The 15,169-nt window shown below is 46.4% G+C and overlaps 1 protein-coding gene across 30 annotated transcripts in view; it reads left to right on the forward strand.

The window, feature by feature from the left end:
- The window catches only part of Jakmip3 (Janus kinase and microtubule interacting protein 3), a 123,154-nt gene that overhangs the window by 36,879 nt on the left and 71,106 nt on the right, over positions 1–15,169 (forward strand). For 29 of the 30 annotated variants that reach the window (XM_076912423.1, XM_076912402.1, XM_076912464.1 and 26 more), the window contains exon 2: positions 12,063–12,306. In XM_076912423.1, coding sequence (XP_076768538.1) covers positions 12,172–12,306 — 135 coding nt within the window. In that variant the 5' untranslated portion in view covers positions 12,063–12,171. Of the gene's footprint in view, positions 1–7,995; positions 8,172–12,062; positions 12,307–15,169 lie in introns of those variants that run through there. The other variant, XM_076912413.1, reaches the window with a different exon arrangement.

Here is a 15,169-nt window from a genome sequence, read left to right on the forward strand (position 1 = left end):
GTGTGTTTAATAGATCCATTTTGCTGTACTGCTGAGCTCCAGGGCCTTTTCATCTTGGAAAAATTGAAATATCTCCTGGCCAGTTCTCCAACACTGTCTCACTCTCTGTCCTGGTGAGGTTGACACTTCAGTACCTCCTGTGGGTGAATTCCCATGCACAGTGTCTTTTTCACTCAGCACAATGTCTTCAAGCCCATCCATGTTGTGACACGTACTATCGTTCTTTCCCCTTCTAAGTAAATGTTAAGTAAATGTTGAGTAAATGTTGTAGTTCATATGAAAAGTGTTCTTCATAGGCTCACGTGTTTGAACACTGGGCCCCAGCTGGTAGCTATAATTTGGAAGACTGTAGAAGCAGCATAAAATAGAGGCTTTCTGGAGGCAGTGAGTCAATGGGTCAGTGGGTCAGTGGGAGTGGGCTTTGAGATTTTATTGTTCAGCCCTACTTCCTGTTCTCTTTATGACCATGTGACCAGCCACTTCATATATCTGTCAGGAGATCTTCCCTGCCCCATATCTCTTCTTAAACACGAATCAGAAGAAACCCATTCTTAAGTTGTTTTTGTCACAACACCAAGAAAAGTAACTAATACAGTGGCATTCCTGCTCACCTGTGAATTACAACGGCTCGCCTGTAGATGGGTTCTCTGGCGGTGTCCACCTTTGGGCTGTTATGAGTAACGCCACTATACATTAAAGTGTGCAGATATCTCTTCAAGATCCTACTTTCAATCCTCCTGAGTGTGTGCCCAGAAGTTGAGTTTCCGGGGCCCACGGCAATTCTATTTTTAATTTTGTAGGAACCGCCAGACTGCACTCTGTACCAGTCACACCATTTACATTGGCATCAGTAATGTACAAGGTGCCAATTCCCCACGTCCTTCCCTGTACTAATTTATTTTTGACAGCAGTCATCTTAATTAGTTGCATCAGGTGGCATCTCTTGGTGGTTTTGTTTATTTCCTGAGATAGCCACTCTGAGCAGCTTTCCGTGCACTTGATGACTTTTGACTATCTTCTTTAGAGGGATATCTGTTCTAGTTTTTTACCCACTTAAGTAAGATATGTGCTTTCTCATTGTGCAATGGAAACCGCCTGCATGCTGTGGATAGCAACCTCGTGAGGTCCATGATCTGCCAATGCTCTCTCTCCTCCTGTGGGTCTTTCACTCTTTGATGCACGGAAGGTTTTGGTCCAGTCCAATTTGTCTAATTTTCTCTGATAATCACTAACTCCAAATGTCACAAAGCTTTTGCCCTCCATTATCTTCTAAGACAGTGGATCCTCAACCTTTCGAATGCTGCACCCCTTTAATGCAGTTCCTCATGTTGTGGTGACCCCTCCCAAAACCATAAAAGTATTTTGGCTGCTACTTCCTAAGTGTATTTTTGCTACTGTTATGAATCTTAATTTAAAAAAAAAAACTGTTTTCTGATGGTAACCCAATGAAAAGGGCATTTGACCTCTGACCTCCTAATGGGATCATGACCCACAGGTTGAGAACCACTGCTCTAGGAGTTTTGATCTGTTTTCATTGTGTACAGTGGAGGCTGGGTCCAGCTAGATGTATTGTTCTGCACCTGGATCTGCAGGTTCCTCCGTACTGTGTGTTGGAAAGGCTGACCAGCCTCTGCTGACTGATGTCGGCACCCTTGTCAGAATGCTTTGCTTTTGTGCTGCCTACAGAGAAGCTAGTGCACAATCCGTGTCTGTTGAAAAGCCCACGTGCTGGAGGGTTCTATTCTGCTATATGTTTATTTAATCCTATACTACTTAGTTCTTTTTTAAAAAAAGAGTATGTGTATGTGCGTGCGTGCGTGCATGCGTGCGTGCGTGTGAATACACATGCATGTATGGAGGCCAGAGGACAACTTTTTTTTTTGGGGGGGGGGTGTCAGTTCTTCCTTCCTGCTTTGCTTTGAAGCAGAGTCTCTCTTGTTTCTGTTACCGTGCAGTGCACTCCAGAGCTGTTCGTGATTCTCCTGTCTCTGCCTCCCATTTTAACCTGGGATTAGAAATGCATGCCACTGAGTCTAGACTTTGGTCTGGGGATAAAACTGAGGTTGTCAGGCTTTACCAGCTGAGCCATCTTCTGGGACCTCCCACTCAGTGTTTATTATAAGGCTTGGTCATAAGTTTGAAGTCCCTCTTCCTTTGCTCTGTGTAACCTAGAGGCATGTGCCAGTACTTGGGTAGGGTCACCTCCTCAGAGACAGCAAGTTTCTGTTTGTTTGTTTGTTTGTTTGTTTGTTTTTGAGACAAGGTTTCTCTGTGTAGCCCTGGCTGTCCTGGAACTTGCTCTGTAGACCAGGCTGGCCTCCACCTCACTGAGATCCACCTAACTCTGCCTTGTGAGAGCAAGGATTAAAGGTGTACCCCACCACTGCCTGGCCAGCAAGTCCTTCTTATGCCCATCTGCCTGACCCTTGTGTGGAAGATGCTCACTCTTTGGGGTGTACATGGCTAGATGGGGCTGCCTGATATCCAGGTCCTTAGTCATCTGTGTAGTACTGCTGTGTGATGTAACACAGTCACAGTCCTCTTCAGAGCTGTGGGCAATATTGGGACATCATTATTCTACCCAACACAGATAATATCCCTATGTATGATGAGTGTTCAAACCTAGCCATTTACTCTTTGCCTTAAACTAGTGGAGTTTCTTCTGCTGCGAGAACTGTGTGCCTGAGTAATGTTATATTGAAGAAAAACACTTTATCCAAAAGTTAGACTATTCCTTACTTTCCTCAGTGATAAAATACCTGGTTCAAGTAGAGTAAAGGAAGGATTTATTTTGGCTCAAGTTTTGAGGGAATGCAGTTTCATGGCAGGCAATGTATGACAGAGGGAGCTACTCATGTGACTATCATGTAAGCTGCTTCCATCTGTCCTGTTGACCAGGAAAAGCAGAGACCCCAGGTCACACCAAGGCAGCTATAACCCTCTAGTCCTGCCCCTGTGATTCAAGTCCACAGCTAGATCCATTACACAAAATGTTCCACACACTCCCACAAACAGTACTCCCAACTGGGAACTAAGTGTTTAAGCATGAGTTCGTGTGGGATATTTTTTTTAAAGATATATATATATATATATATATATATATATATATATTGAGTACACTGCAGGTGTCTTCAGACACACACCACAAGAGTTCATCAAATCCTGTTTCAGATGGTTGTGAGCCACCATGTGGTTGCTGGGAATCGAACTCAGGACCTCTGGAAGAGCAGTCAGTGCTCTTAACGGCTGAGCCATCTCTCCAGCCCCGTGTGGGATATTTCACACAGACCAACGCATTGAACATGCAGGTACATGCCTAGAATCCTAGCACTCAAGAGACTGAGGCAGATAGGTGTCAAGTTCAAAGCCAGCCCAGGCTACATGGTGAGTTCCAGGTCAGCCAGGGGTACATGGCAGAACCCTGTCTCAAGCGAAACAGAACTAACCATATCTAAAACAAATTGTTCCCACAGGTAAAAAGGCAGAGAACTATGGGAAATGTTTCCATAGATTAAAAAGGCAGAGGTTTTGATTGATAATAACAATGATACTTTCATATAAAAACTTACCAATACAGGTATTTTGTAACTCTAAGTATGTTTTTAATGACACCTAAATGATATGTACTCATTAATAAAAATGGGCAAAAATCATTCTTGAGTGGTGAGTAGTAAGCTTTGCAAGCACAAGCCCACACTAATGAAGGAAGTGGTTCAAGGGAACCACGGGCCATTTTATTCCTGCCAGAGGCTGGCAGCAGCGCTCCCAAGCCAAGGGTCCCAACTCTGAAACAGTAAGTCCTCTTAGACTGCATACCAGAAATTAGCCTTTGGTTGCTAGTTATTAGAGATTTGTCATCAGAACAAGTGGCAGCCTGTGTGGTGTCTATCCCCCATACTTCCTCAACCAAGCAGACACACTGAACACAGGCTCAAAGTCTCCCTGTGTGAGGAAGTATCTTGTGTGAGGCAGTATCCCTGTGTGAGGAAGCAAGCCTCCCTCATTTTATTTGCTAGAAAGCAATTTCAAGGGTAAAGGTTTGAGATTCAGGGGCTAGAGAGGTGACTCAGTGGTTAAGAGGCCCTGAGTTCAGTTCCCAGCATTCCACGCCAGGTAACTCTCAACCACCTGGAACTCCGGCTCCAGAGGATGCAGTGCCCTCATCTCGCCTCTGTGGGCACCTGCACACACATGGCACACACACACACACACATACACACACACACACACACACACACACACACACACACACAACTAAAAGTGTTTTTTTGTTTTTAACGTTGAGATCGGGGTCACGTTATCTTCAGCTCTCCTGTACCAGCTGGGAGCAGCCCTGAGGCTGTAAGCTCCTGCCTTTCTCATCCCCAAGTTCCCATCCCAGTTCTGCCTTATGAATGAGCCTTGTTCTTAAAGGATACATAGATCTTTTCTAGCTACCTTTGCCAAAAGTAAATAATAATACAATGAACCAACCACAGTAGCATTCTCTCCTAAATTATATTTGCAAAATACTAATGACAAAAGGTTTTTGTAAAAAGAGGCCTTCCTGGGTTTGTCTTGTGGTTGTGATAAAGCAACTGTTCTCACCCTCATTCAAAACTTTCAAACTGGTCACCACAGTGACATTGCACCCACTGTCCTCTGCCATTAGTCCTGGATGGTGCAGAGCTCTGAAGCTGGGACAGGGGACCCAGGCTGTGATCCCAGCTGGCACCCAGCCTCTGACTGCTGCTGGTTGCCTCAGCCCACACTGAGCCAGACTGCAGGAACCGAAGGAAGATCTAGAGAGGAGAGTATTCAGGGTCGGGGGATGGGGGAGACTTGCTATGGCCTGGCCAGGGCTTCACCAGGCCTCTCAGAGCTGGCCTGCTGCACTGACAGTCTCTGCCCTCCATCCCTAATTAGGGAGGCACTCTGGCCCTCCCCTGCGCAGCATGAAGAACACTTTCTGTTTTCTGGTGATCTGCTCCTGACAGCCTCCAGGCCCATCCTGTGCTCATGACATGCACCTGCTCTCTGCGAAATGCCTTGCCCATGTCTTTTGTTCTTTTCCTACTGGGTTGTCTGGTTTTTCCTAATTACTTGTAAGAGGTCTTACATGTATTTTGAACACTGCCTCTTGTGAGGCATTTGCGTTCTGAGTGTTTTCTTTGACTCAGGCTTTTTCATGATTCATCACCAGTTCTTCATTTAGCCTCCCTGTTAGGTACCACCCTTCACTGCAGCAGGGGCTACAGGGCCCAGGATATCACATGCATCCTAAGAAAGACTGAGCAGTGCAAGACGATGCATGCCCGATGCTTATTTTTGGTAAAACATAAAATCTCCCTTGAATGGGCAGATCCTCATCTAGACCCAGTAGAACTTCAGGGGAGGTAGGAAGAATTGTTGAAACTTCAGATGGGGTCTTCCATCTGTCTGTCCATCCCTGACTACCTGCTCACCTCATCACAGTGTTTCCTTATGCTCAGACTGGCTGCTGTTTGTTTTGCACAGCCTGGGTGTGAGAAGAAAGGTCCTGAGCTTGCCAGCTTGCCCAGCCACTTTTCTAACTCAGGGCAGTGATGGCCGCGGTATTCAGTCTGGATTGTGGACTTTGGGATTGGAGTCCCCTTATTACCCAAGGCCTTCTGAACATTTAATATGTTCATGTTGATTTCATACAATGATTCTAGCTGCCCATTTTTTCCTTCAGTTATTTGGCATGTGTCCATGTATCTGTCTGCCATGACACATATGTGGATGAGTTGTGAGAGTCAGTTTTCTCCTACCAACTGGGTCTCTAGGGTCAAATTGGGTCATCAGGCTTGGTGGTAAAAAAATCTTTACTTACTAAAAAAAATGTTTTACATTTATTTATTACTGTGGTGTGTGTGTATGTGTGTGTTTGTGTGCCCACATGCATCTGTGTAGGCCACAGATGTCATGGTGTGTATGTAGTAGTCAGAAGACAACTTGTAGGAGTTGGTTCTCTCCTTCTACCACGTGGGTCCAAAGTTCAACTTGTCAGGTGCAGCAGCAAGTTTTTCTTTTTCTTCTTCTCTTTTCTTCTCTTCTTTCTTTTCCTTTCTTTTCTTTTCCTTTTTCCTACCCTCATCTCCTCCTCCTCCTCCTCCTCCTCCTCCTCCTTTTCCTCCTCCTCCTCCTCCTCCTCCTCCTCCTCCTCCTCCTCCTCCTCCTCCTCCTCCTCCTCCTCCTCTTCTTCTTCTTCTTCTTCTTCTTCTTCTTCTTCTTCTTCTTCTTCTTCTTCTTCTTCTTCTTCTTCTTCCTCTTCTCATTTACTTTCTAGGCTTCTCCAGGATAGTGGTTATCACATTTGTCTTGCATTTAATTTCTTTGTGTGCATGTGAAGGTCAAAGGATAGCTTGCAGAGTTGGGATTTTCTTCTACCAGGTGAGTTCTAAGAATGGACCTCAGCTCATTAAGCTTGGCAGCACGTAACTTTATATGCCATCTTTCCAGCACAGTTACTGCTCATTCTTATGTCTCAAAAAAATTAGCCAGGCCAGTTGGACCTACACAGCCCAAGGCTTTGCAACACGTCCTGAAGATAGCCATTCTCTGGGGTCCAGGAAGTACTGTTTCTTCACACTGGGTGATGGGCTCCCAGATCATTAATATAACGTTTGAGTTCCACCTTGAGAAGGACACTGGAGAATTTTAAATCACACCTACTGTGTGCATGAAGTAATGGTTAACTGCAACACCAATATTTCTCTGATTAAAAAGCTACAGCAAAACTGTGTGCCTGGGAAGACATGGACAATGCATGTGTTTCCCCTTCTGTTAGTGTGGTCTCTGTACTGTAAAACCAATATAAGAAACACTAGAGAGGAGCAGAGGTAGCTGACTGGGAGCCTGGTGACCCAGAAACTCATAGCAGAGAACTCCAGAGTCTCCTTTTGCTTCACTTATCCCAAATGATGAGTTGAAGGAGCCATCAACTACCAATAAATAGGCAATATAGCAAAGGGAACAGCAAATCCTTCTACCAAGGGACCAGGGCATAGCACTCTATAGGAAATGTCTCATTGGGTATGCTAATGGCAACTAAGATGTACAAATACATCTGGGTTGTTACAGAATTTCAAAGTATGAGTGTAATGCAGCATAACCTTCTGAAATACCAAAAGAAAGAAAGAAAAAAGAGAAAAGAAAGAAGAAAGAAAGGAAGAAAGATAGATAGATGACAATATCAACTCCTTAACTGAGGTCCCCTCTTCTTAGATGACTCTCTCCTTGGGTCAAGTTGACAAAAACTGGCCAGCACAAAGATGGGCTCAAACTAAAAACCTTCCCCAGTTCCTGACAATCATAACTTTACAGTGGGTGTGGCTTGTCTAGCAGGACTGTGATTGCCTCAGAGACCTCAGATAGAAGCCAAAGATTTTTCTTATCAGAAGCCTTCCTTTCCTTCTCTCCCCCACTTCCCACAGAATTCTGCCACCTTGTTTTCTATAAACTTCATTTCTCCCAGGGGCTTAGAAATGATCGATATAAGTGATTTCTTTGAAATGCGGTTAGAAATGAGGCCACAGCCCGTCTTGGATAATTCTGTCTTTCAGCTAACACATGACAGCTGCTCTGCCTGTTTCCAAGGGCTGCCATCAGCTCGTCATGCTAAGCACTTTTTTGCACGTTCCATTGCACCTGCTGCAAGCTGTCTTATTGATTGTCATAACTGAAGGACAACATGTCAGAAGTCTATCAGCCTGATGACTTTGACAGTACCCAAATAGAATATTTTGTTTTTTCTTGTCAAGTTGGTAATATACTACTTCCTGAAATTTTCCCCAAAACAACATAGCACAGTAGATGTTCTTGAAGTTGAATGCAGGACAGAAGGAACAACGGATGTTCCTTGGAAGAATAGTGACTTGCTGCCCAGTTTTGAAGGCCAGAGAGGAGGGTTCCTTCATTTTCCATGGCTTTACCTGATGGCAGCTGCAGCAGGTACTTAGATGTGTTCTCTCTGTTCTAGGATACCCAGGGAAGTTAAAGCCATGCTGCTTTAAGTCAATGGCTTTGGAGATAAGCATCACGTTGACTTATATATCACCACTTCCCCTCAGTGCCAAGAAGCCAATGTTGAGTTCCTAAGAGGAGGAGTCTTCTGTCCAGTTATACAGAGCTGTGGTCTATTCTCATTCCAAACATAGGACAAAAGACAGGTATGAGTATTGAGAGGCTTGAGCTGGAGCCTCCTGTTAGGTCTGTCAGGGGGTGGGTAAAGTGTCCTGTTGGACATGCAGTGACTGGCATGCTGCCCTGGAGCCACTTCTGTACCTGGCCAGCTTCGGGAACTGCCTCAGTGGTCACATGACTCTGCTTTCACTCAGGACCTCTGTTTCTAGCTCTAGAAAACATAAATGCAGTCAGACGTTGCCTAGACATCCTTCCACGTACCGTCTGCTCCATGTGTGATGGTATAGCCTGCATACGACCCCTGTGAGGCTCTCTCTAGAATTGGTGATGTTGCAGCAGCAGAGTTGGGGAAACTCTGAACACTGATATTCAGTATATCTAGCCAGACATCAGCTCTGCTTTGGTCTAAGGTGCTGTTTACCCTTCACTGCCGTCCACCAAAATCCTCTTCCCACAGCATTCAGCTTCCCAGCAGCACCGAGTCCGGTCATCCAAAGAACTACCTCTTCCAACCATCCATCATGCTAACCTCCACTCTGGAAGCTCCTTGTTCCACCGTGGAGGGTGTTTCTTCCTCTAGCTTCCAGGTTGTATCCCTCTCTTTGGTCACCAGCATTTGTAATTATCCATCAATGGCCAATTGATTTGTTCCCACCCCTCCAAACTCCGAATGGTAGTTCTGTTTACAGGAAATTAGCTACAATAGCAATGTATCTATTTGACTATCACGGGACCTTACCTGCTCTGCAATCCTGGAAGAAACTTAGGTGTGAACTCTGCTGTTCTCCCCATGGTCCTCTATGGGCAGCAGAGCTGGCTGAGTCACTGTGTGGATCATGCTGAGTGAGGGAATGCTGACCATACGGCTTGGAGCTTTGTCTCTCCTAGTTTCTCTCTCAGACACTAGATTTGTGGGAAACTGTCACCTGCCTCCTCTCACTTTAGGCTTTCATGGAAATTAATTGTCAGAGTGGTTATCTCTTCTCCATAAATAAGGTAACCAGAAAGAACCTGGGCCTGTTTAAAGACTGTAAGACTGTGTGTGACAATCCAGAAAGATCATGAATTATGGGGCAGACCAGGGAGGGGACAGTGCTCCAATGGGCATTGGGTGTTGAGGGCTCACTCTGACCTCTCTATGTCTTTTAGGTCACACAGTGACATCAAAACACACATCAGAACTGGATATTAAACACACCCAAGGGCCAGCAGGGACAGAGCGGGGAAGGTAGCCTTCCCCAGATGGGCCTCCAGTGAGCACCCTGAGGTTTACAGTGGTTATTAACCTGCACCAGGGGGCACATTTATCAACCACAAAGCTCTGCCTGTCTGCTATATCTCTCCTCATAGAGCGATTGGCAGAGGTCACCCTAACCCTTCTACTGTGGTCCTTGGAAGAGAATTTATTACTTCCTTGGAGACCCCAAAACAGGCAATGGTAGATAGAGCTATTAATTTAATGGCTTCACCAAAGCAAGCATGAAAAATTCAGTTCTGCTGTGCACTGACAACAGCAAAGCAGTGCTCACCTGGGAGCCGAGAAGCCCTGGGTTAGAGCTCAGGCTTTCCCTCAGACTCAGAGGGGAATGACTGCAGCTCTTTATTTACTAATGATTGAACACACTTTAATGACCATTTAAGATACCCAGCATTAAAAATATATATATTTGTTTTATTGCATGTGGGTGGATATTTTGTCTGCAAGTATGTCTATGTGTCATATTCATGTATGGTGCCTGCAGAGGTCAGAAGAGGGTGTTGGAGCCCCTGAAACTAGAGTTGCAGATGATAGTGAACTGCCATATCAGTGTTGGGACTCGAACCTGGCTCCTCTCGACAAGCTGCCAGTGCTCTTAACCTCCCAAGTCACCTCTCTAGCTCAATAACCAATACTTTTGTCCTATTTCTTATACAAACATAGCAAGTTACAGATGCTTAACCAGAGCCACTTAAAATGACTGTCTCCTGGCTGTCCCTTCTCTCTGCCCTCCTGGTATCTCAGGAGTGCCTAGCTCCCTCCCTGTGACTCCACTCTTCATCCTCTGCATTTGTGTCTGGGGCTGAGCTGATGTGAAGCCAAGGACATCCTTGGTCTCCAGGGCTCTGCATCTCTGGGTTGCATCGTATGAGAGCTCTGATCATACTGATGCTGCTACTCCACCCTTGCCCTGCTGCAGCCTGCTGCTGACTTCTGCCCCCAGGGGCTCTGCTCAGTGCTGGCTTTAGATGGCCCTTCTCAGACCCCATGGGCCCTTACTGTCTCATCTGCATAGCAACTTGGGCTGTGAGCGCTGAGCTTCTGGAAACTACCCTGACACACACACCTTGACACTGATTTCCTCTGTGTGGGGCTGGTAGCATGATTTTATCAAACAAAACCTGTAGATTCTTTCTTTCTCTCTCTCTCTCTCTCTCTCTCTCTCTCTCTCTCTCTCTCTCTCTCTCTATCTTTGTTTGATATGGGGGTCACGTTTCATAGTCTTGGCTATCCTATGGTAAATGTCAAACTCATAGAAATCTGTCTCCCTCTGTCTCCTGAATGCTGGTATTAAAGGTATGTGATACTGCACCTAGATGAGTTTTATTTTAAAATAAATAAAAACAAAGACAACAAAAACAAAACCTACTGAAGATGCCGAGTAAATGTTAGTGTCTTAGAGTGGCCATGGTGGTCCTACAGGGGCCCTGAAACTTGCTGGCAGCTGATGAGGCCATGGGAGAGGTGTGTGTATGTGTGTGTATGTGCGTGGTGTGTGTGTGTGTGTGTGTGTGTGTGTGTGTGTGTGTGTAAATTAAAGCAGGAATCTTATGTAGATGGCTCTGGGCTATGTCTGATACTACTGGCTGGAAGCTGGTACAGAATTGCCATGATGGGATATGGGCAGGATGGGCAGCAAGCTTAGCTGGGCAGGGTATGGAGTCCCAGGAGCTGGAGAAAAGACTGCACCTTGGTCACAGAGCTTGGTAAAGCCACACTAGGGCCTATGGCTCTTTCCCCAGCATCCATGATAGCTCCCTATTCCAAGGCCTTCAGGGTACTTGAATGCAATCAACCATTTTGCTCAGTCATTTTTGTAAAAATACTGGTGTTTCTAGCCAATACTATAAACAGAATAAACAAGACCATTTAAGAGACCAACCTAGGTAGCTCCCAGGCCCTAGACATGGGTGATGGACTGACACCTGGGAGGTGTCACAGCTAGTTGCATAGCAACAGAGAACTCACACCCAAGGCTTTCTTCCATTCCTAAGAGGGAAGGACAGCATGTAGCTGCCCAGGGTTAAGCTGGGATCTAGTGCTCCAGGGAGTCCTGCCATGGTTTGTGGATTATTCCTTGGTGAGCTTGTACTGTACATCCATGTAAAAATATAAACAGTTCCTTGAGACCTGTGTGCTCCCTCTCCTTCCCTCCCCTCCATTCATCTCCTCTTTCTTCCCCTCTCCTCCCCTCCCCTCCCCTGCTCATCTCTTCACTCCTCCTCCTCACCTACCCCCTGAGTTTCCTGAGTGAAGTTTGTGAATCCCTGGATTGACCCTGGGTTGTAGCCTCTATTCTACCAACTTTTCTTAGCTCATGGTTTATACTTACTGTTGCTGTCATGGGTCTCAACCCACATATAAAACTCTAGGTTTAGAGTTGCACACCAAATGCTTTGTAAAGGAGCAAAGAATTAGCATGTCTGATACATGGAGTCCCTGTCTGAGGATGCCGCACAGTGGCAGATGCCTCTGTGATCAGACTTGGTTCTCATCAAACAGTCAGGACAGCATCTCGGAGGAGAGTGGATGAAGAGTCAACTATGACTCTATCCCAACACCAAGGCCCTGAGCTCTAGGTTGAAGTCCCATGGCTGAGGGGCCACTGTGGCATCTGGCCATGTACAATCTGTTCACCATAGATATGTTTTTCCTTCAGGTGACTGAAAAAATGTAGCGGAGTGACACCTGCCAAGAGCTTGGCGTAGATACCCTGGCCCAGACGGAGCAGCTGCCCCTGGGTGTCTTTCTGGCCATCCAGCCTCACCATGTCAAAGAAGGGTGCAGGCAGCCGGGCCAAGGGGGACAAAGCAGAGACACTCGCTGCATTGCAGGCTGCCAACGAGGAGCTGCGAGCCAAGCTCACGGACATCCAGATCGAGCTGCAGCAGGAGAAGAGCAAGGTGAGCGCTTAAGCCTCTACCCCTGGTCACCTGCCCTGAGCTCCTGACCCAGGTCCTCCATAGTAGACCCCCATTCCAGGCTCCTGCCCTAAGTTCCTTCTCCAAGTCTCTTGCCCAAAACTCCTGCCCCTGGAGCCAAATGATCCTATATAAAGGAGGATGTGACCAGGTCTCTGCAGAGGTCCCCACTCCTTTATCCTGGCGGGTATCTCTGGGGAAGAGAATGGCAGGTGGAGAGACTTGGGAGTGAACATAGGGACACATGACCAATGGGGCATCCCTCCCACAGAGAGTGTATGCCATGGGTCCTTGAGGGACTTGCAAAATAATACAGTCCTGGGGCCAACACTGAGTTTGCCTTGAGGTGATTCTAGTGGACTTGAACTGAACAGAATAAGTCGGCGTGAGCACACATAAACTCAGGGAACAACTGCTGTGTGAGGCCAGCACTGGCTATGCATTGAAAAATAAACTACCCTCTGTACATGTACTGGGAGCCCCTTACTGTGGCAGGACTACATCGGAGACCACACCTGTAGCCCTGAACATTTTGCTTGTCTTCCCATCATTTCAAAGATAGGATGAGTGACTTGTTAGGGACCCAGCAGTAGCAATGCCTTCTGTTCTCCTGTAACAACAAGGATCTTTTTCATATAAAGAATGTTCTGCCATGGAGATCACCAAGCAGACCGTTTCTGTCACATCCTCAGATACTCCGTCACCAAGCCCACTACAGCAGCACCACGTGTTTTATGTGCAGTTTGTTAAAGCATAGCGGTCTCACGACCTCCTGAGGGTACCTTCACCTGCTTATAAAAAGCATCTTGGCTGCTTCCAGCTCCAGCAGCTCTGTCACTCATCTGGAACCAAGTGTATCAGAAATCTTGCAGCCCAGGTACTTACACAATTGACAGCATAAGAAGGTACCCCTGGCTGTGTGGACCCAGAGCCCACTGCAGGGACAAGTAGCTGTAGAAGGAGATCCCAGAAGCCAGATGTGCTCAGAGTCCTCAAACATTGACTAGAAGATGTGGCACAAGGACTCGGATCCCTGGCACCTGTCTGGCTTTTTTTCCAGGTCTCACTTGGGCTTTGCCTCTTCCCTTTACAACCCATTCATTAAAGAAAGACACACATCAGACATAGCCTTCAAGTCTCCCTGAAATGTAGCTTCTCTCAGCAGCTAGAACCAAGACAGTAGGAAGCTGTCAGGAATCCGTGTAGTTCTCATGGCCCCTCCTACTTACCACTCAGATGAGGACGATTTGCCCAAGTCGCCATATTCGTTATTTTACTTGTTGCTGTCACAAATACCTGACAAAAAAAATTTGAGGAAGGAAGCGCTTAGTTTGGCTCACAGTTTGAAGGCACAGTCCATCATGGTGGGGAAGGCGTGGCGGTAGGAGCTTGAGGCAGCTGCTCCGACTGCATCCACAGTCAGGGAGCAGAGAGATGTATGCTCGTCTGCAACTCACTTTTTTTGTGCCAGGACCCCAACACAAAATGATGCCACATGATTTTAGGATGGATCTTCTGACCTTAACTAACTCAGTCTAGAAACTCCTTCACAGGCATGCTTGAAGTTTTGTCTCTTAGGTGAGTCTAGATCCTGCCAAGTCAACAATATTAACATGAAATTGAGCATTACAGTCACTGACAATGTCAGTTCTTAGTCTTTCTGGAGTCTGTTTTCTGGAGGTGTCAAATTAAGATCATAATTTCAACTACAAAACAGAATTAATTATAGAACTGGTATGTATGTATAGTTTTCAAGAGATTCTAGATGCTTCTGAAGCTTCTGGTAGATAAGGAACACTGATAGTTGGCCAGGGGACCCTTCCTAGATAGATAAACTTGTCATAGACCTCTAAGTGTGTCTGGAATCAACATACAGCCCCTTGAGCCACCTGTAATCCTGCTGGGCCTGGTGGTCCCCATGCTTTACTCACTGATGATCAGGGCAGCCAGATCTGTGCTGTGTGTTAGGACACAGGCAGGACACTCCAAGAAGTACTACTCCCTGGTAGAGCCTGGCCTTTTCCACCCTGGGAAGATCCAGATTCAGGCCCACTGACAAAAGAGCACAGCTATAGGTTATGTGACATCACTTCCACTGGGTAATGCAATCTCGATTTGGACCTAGCAACCAAACCCATAGCCTCTGAGTATCTCAGTGCTGGCCCAGTGCCGGGTTCAGGATCCTTTCTCTGTCTGCAGATTCTTAGTGATCTGATGCTCTGCAACAGCAATTTCTTACTCTGCAATGCCCAGGGTCACATGAGGAAGATAAACCAGCAACTGTAGCAGCTAGAAGCTAAGCACCTCCGACTTCATGAGCAGCTGACTTCTTGAGGAGTATTGAGTGTATTAAGGCTGGTCATTGGAGGACACCAATCAAACAGGGTTCTTCTCCAGCTCACACAGTGGGGCTGGGTAGTTCAATAATGGTTGTCTGCTGTCTGCACAGGGAGAAGTCGAGAACCTGTAAGGGTATTAAGCCAGGTACCTCCCTCAGCAGTCATAATGCTGCACTGAAAGCCCCAAGTTTCTTGGCATGTCACTGGCCTTCAGACTATGGAGGAAGGTTCCAGTAGCTGGATGCTGAGGTCAGTGGAGAACAGCAGCTGTAGGGATAGACACGCTCACTCAGAAGGGAAGGCAGGCAGGCAACATTGCTTTGCCTTAGCCCTCTTTATATTTGGACTGTGTGGTGATTTGGGTAAGAATAGCCCTCGTAGGGCCATAGATTTAAATGCTTGGTCACCAGGGAGTAGCACTACTTGGAAAGATTAAGAGGTGGGTCCTTGTTGGAGGAAGTGTGTCACTAGAGGTGAGCTTTGAGGTTTCAAGAGCCCAAGACAAG

The sequence above is a fragment of the Arvicanthis niloticus genome, chromosome 1, assembly GCF_011762505.2.
Source record: "Arvicanthis niloticus isolate mArvNil1 chromosome 1, mArvNil1.pat.X, whole genome shotgun sequence".
Lineage (NCBI taxonomy): Eukaryota > Metazoa > Chordata > Mammalia > Rodentia > Muridae > Arvicanthis > Arvicanthis niloticus.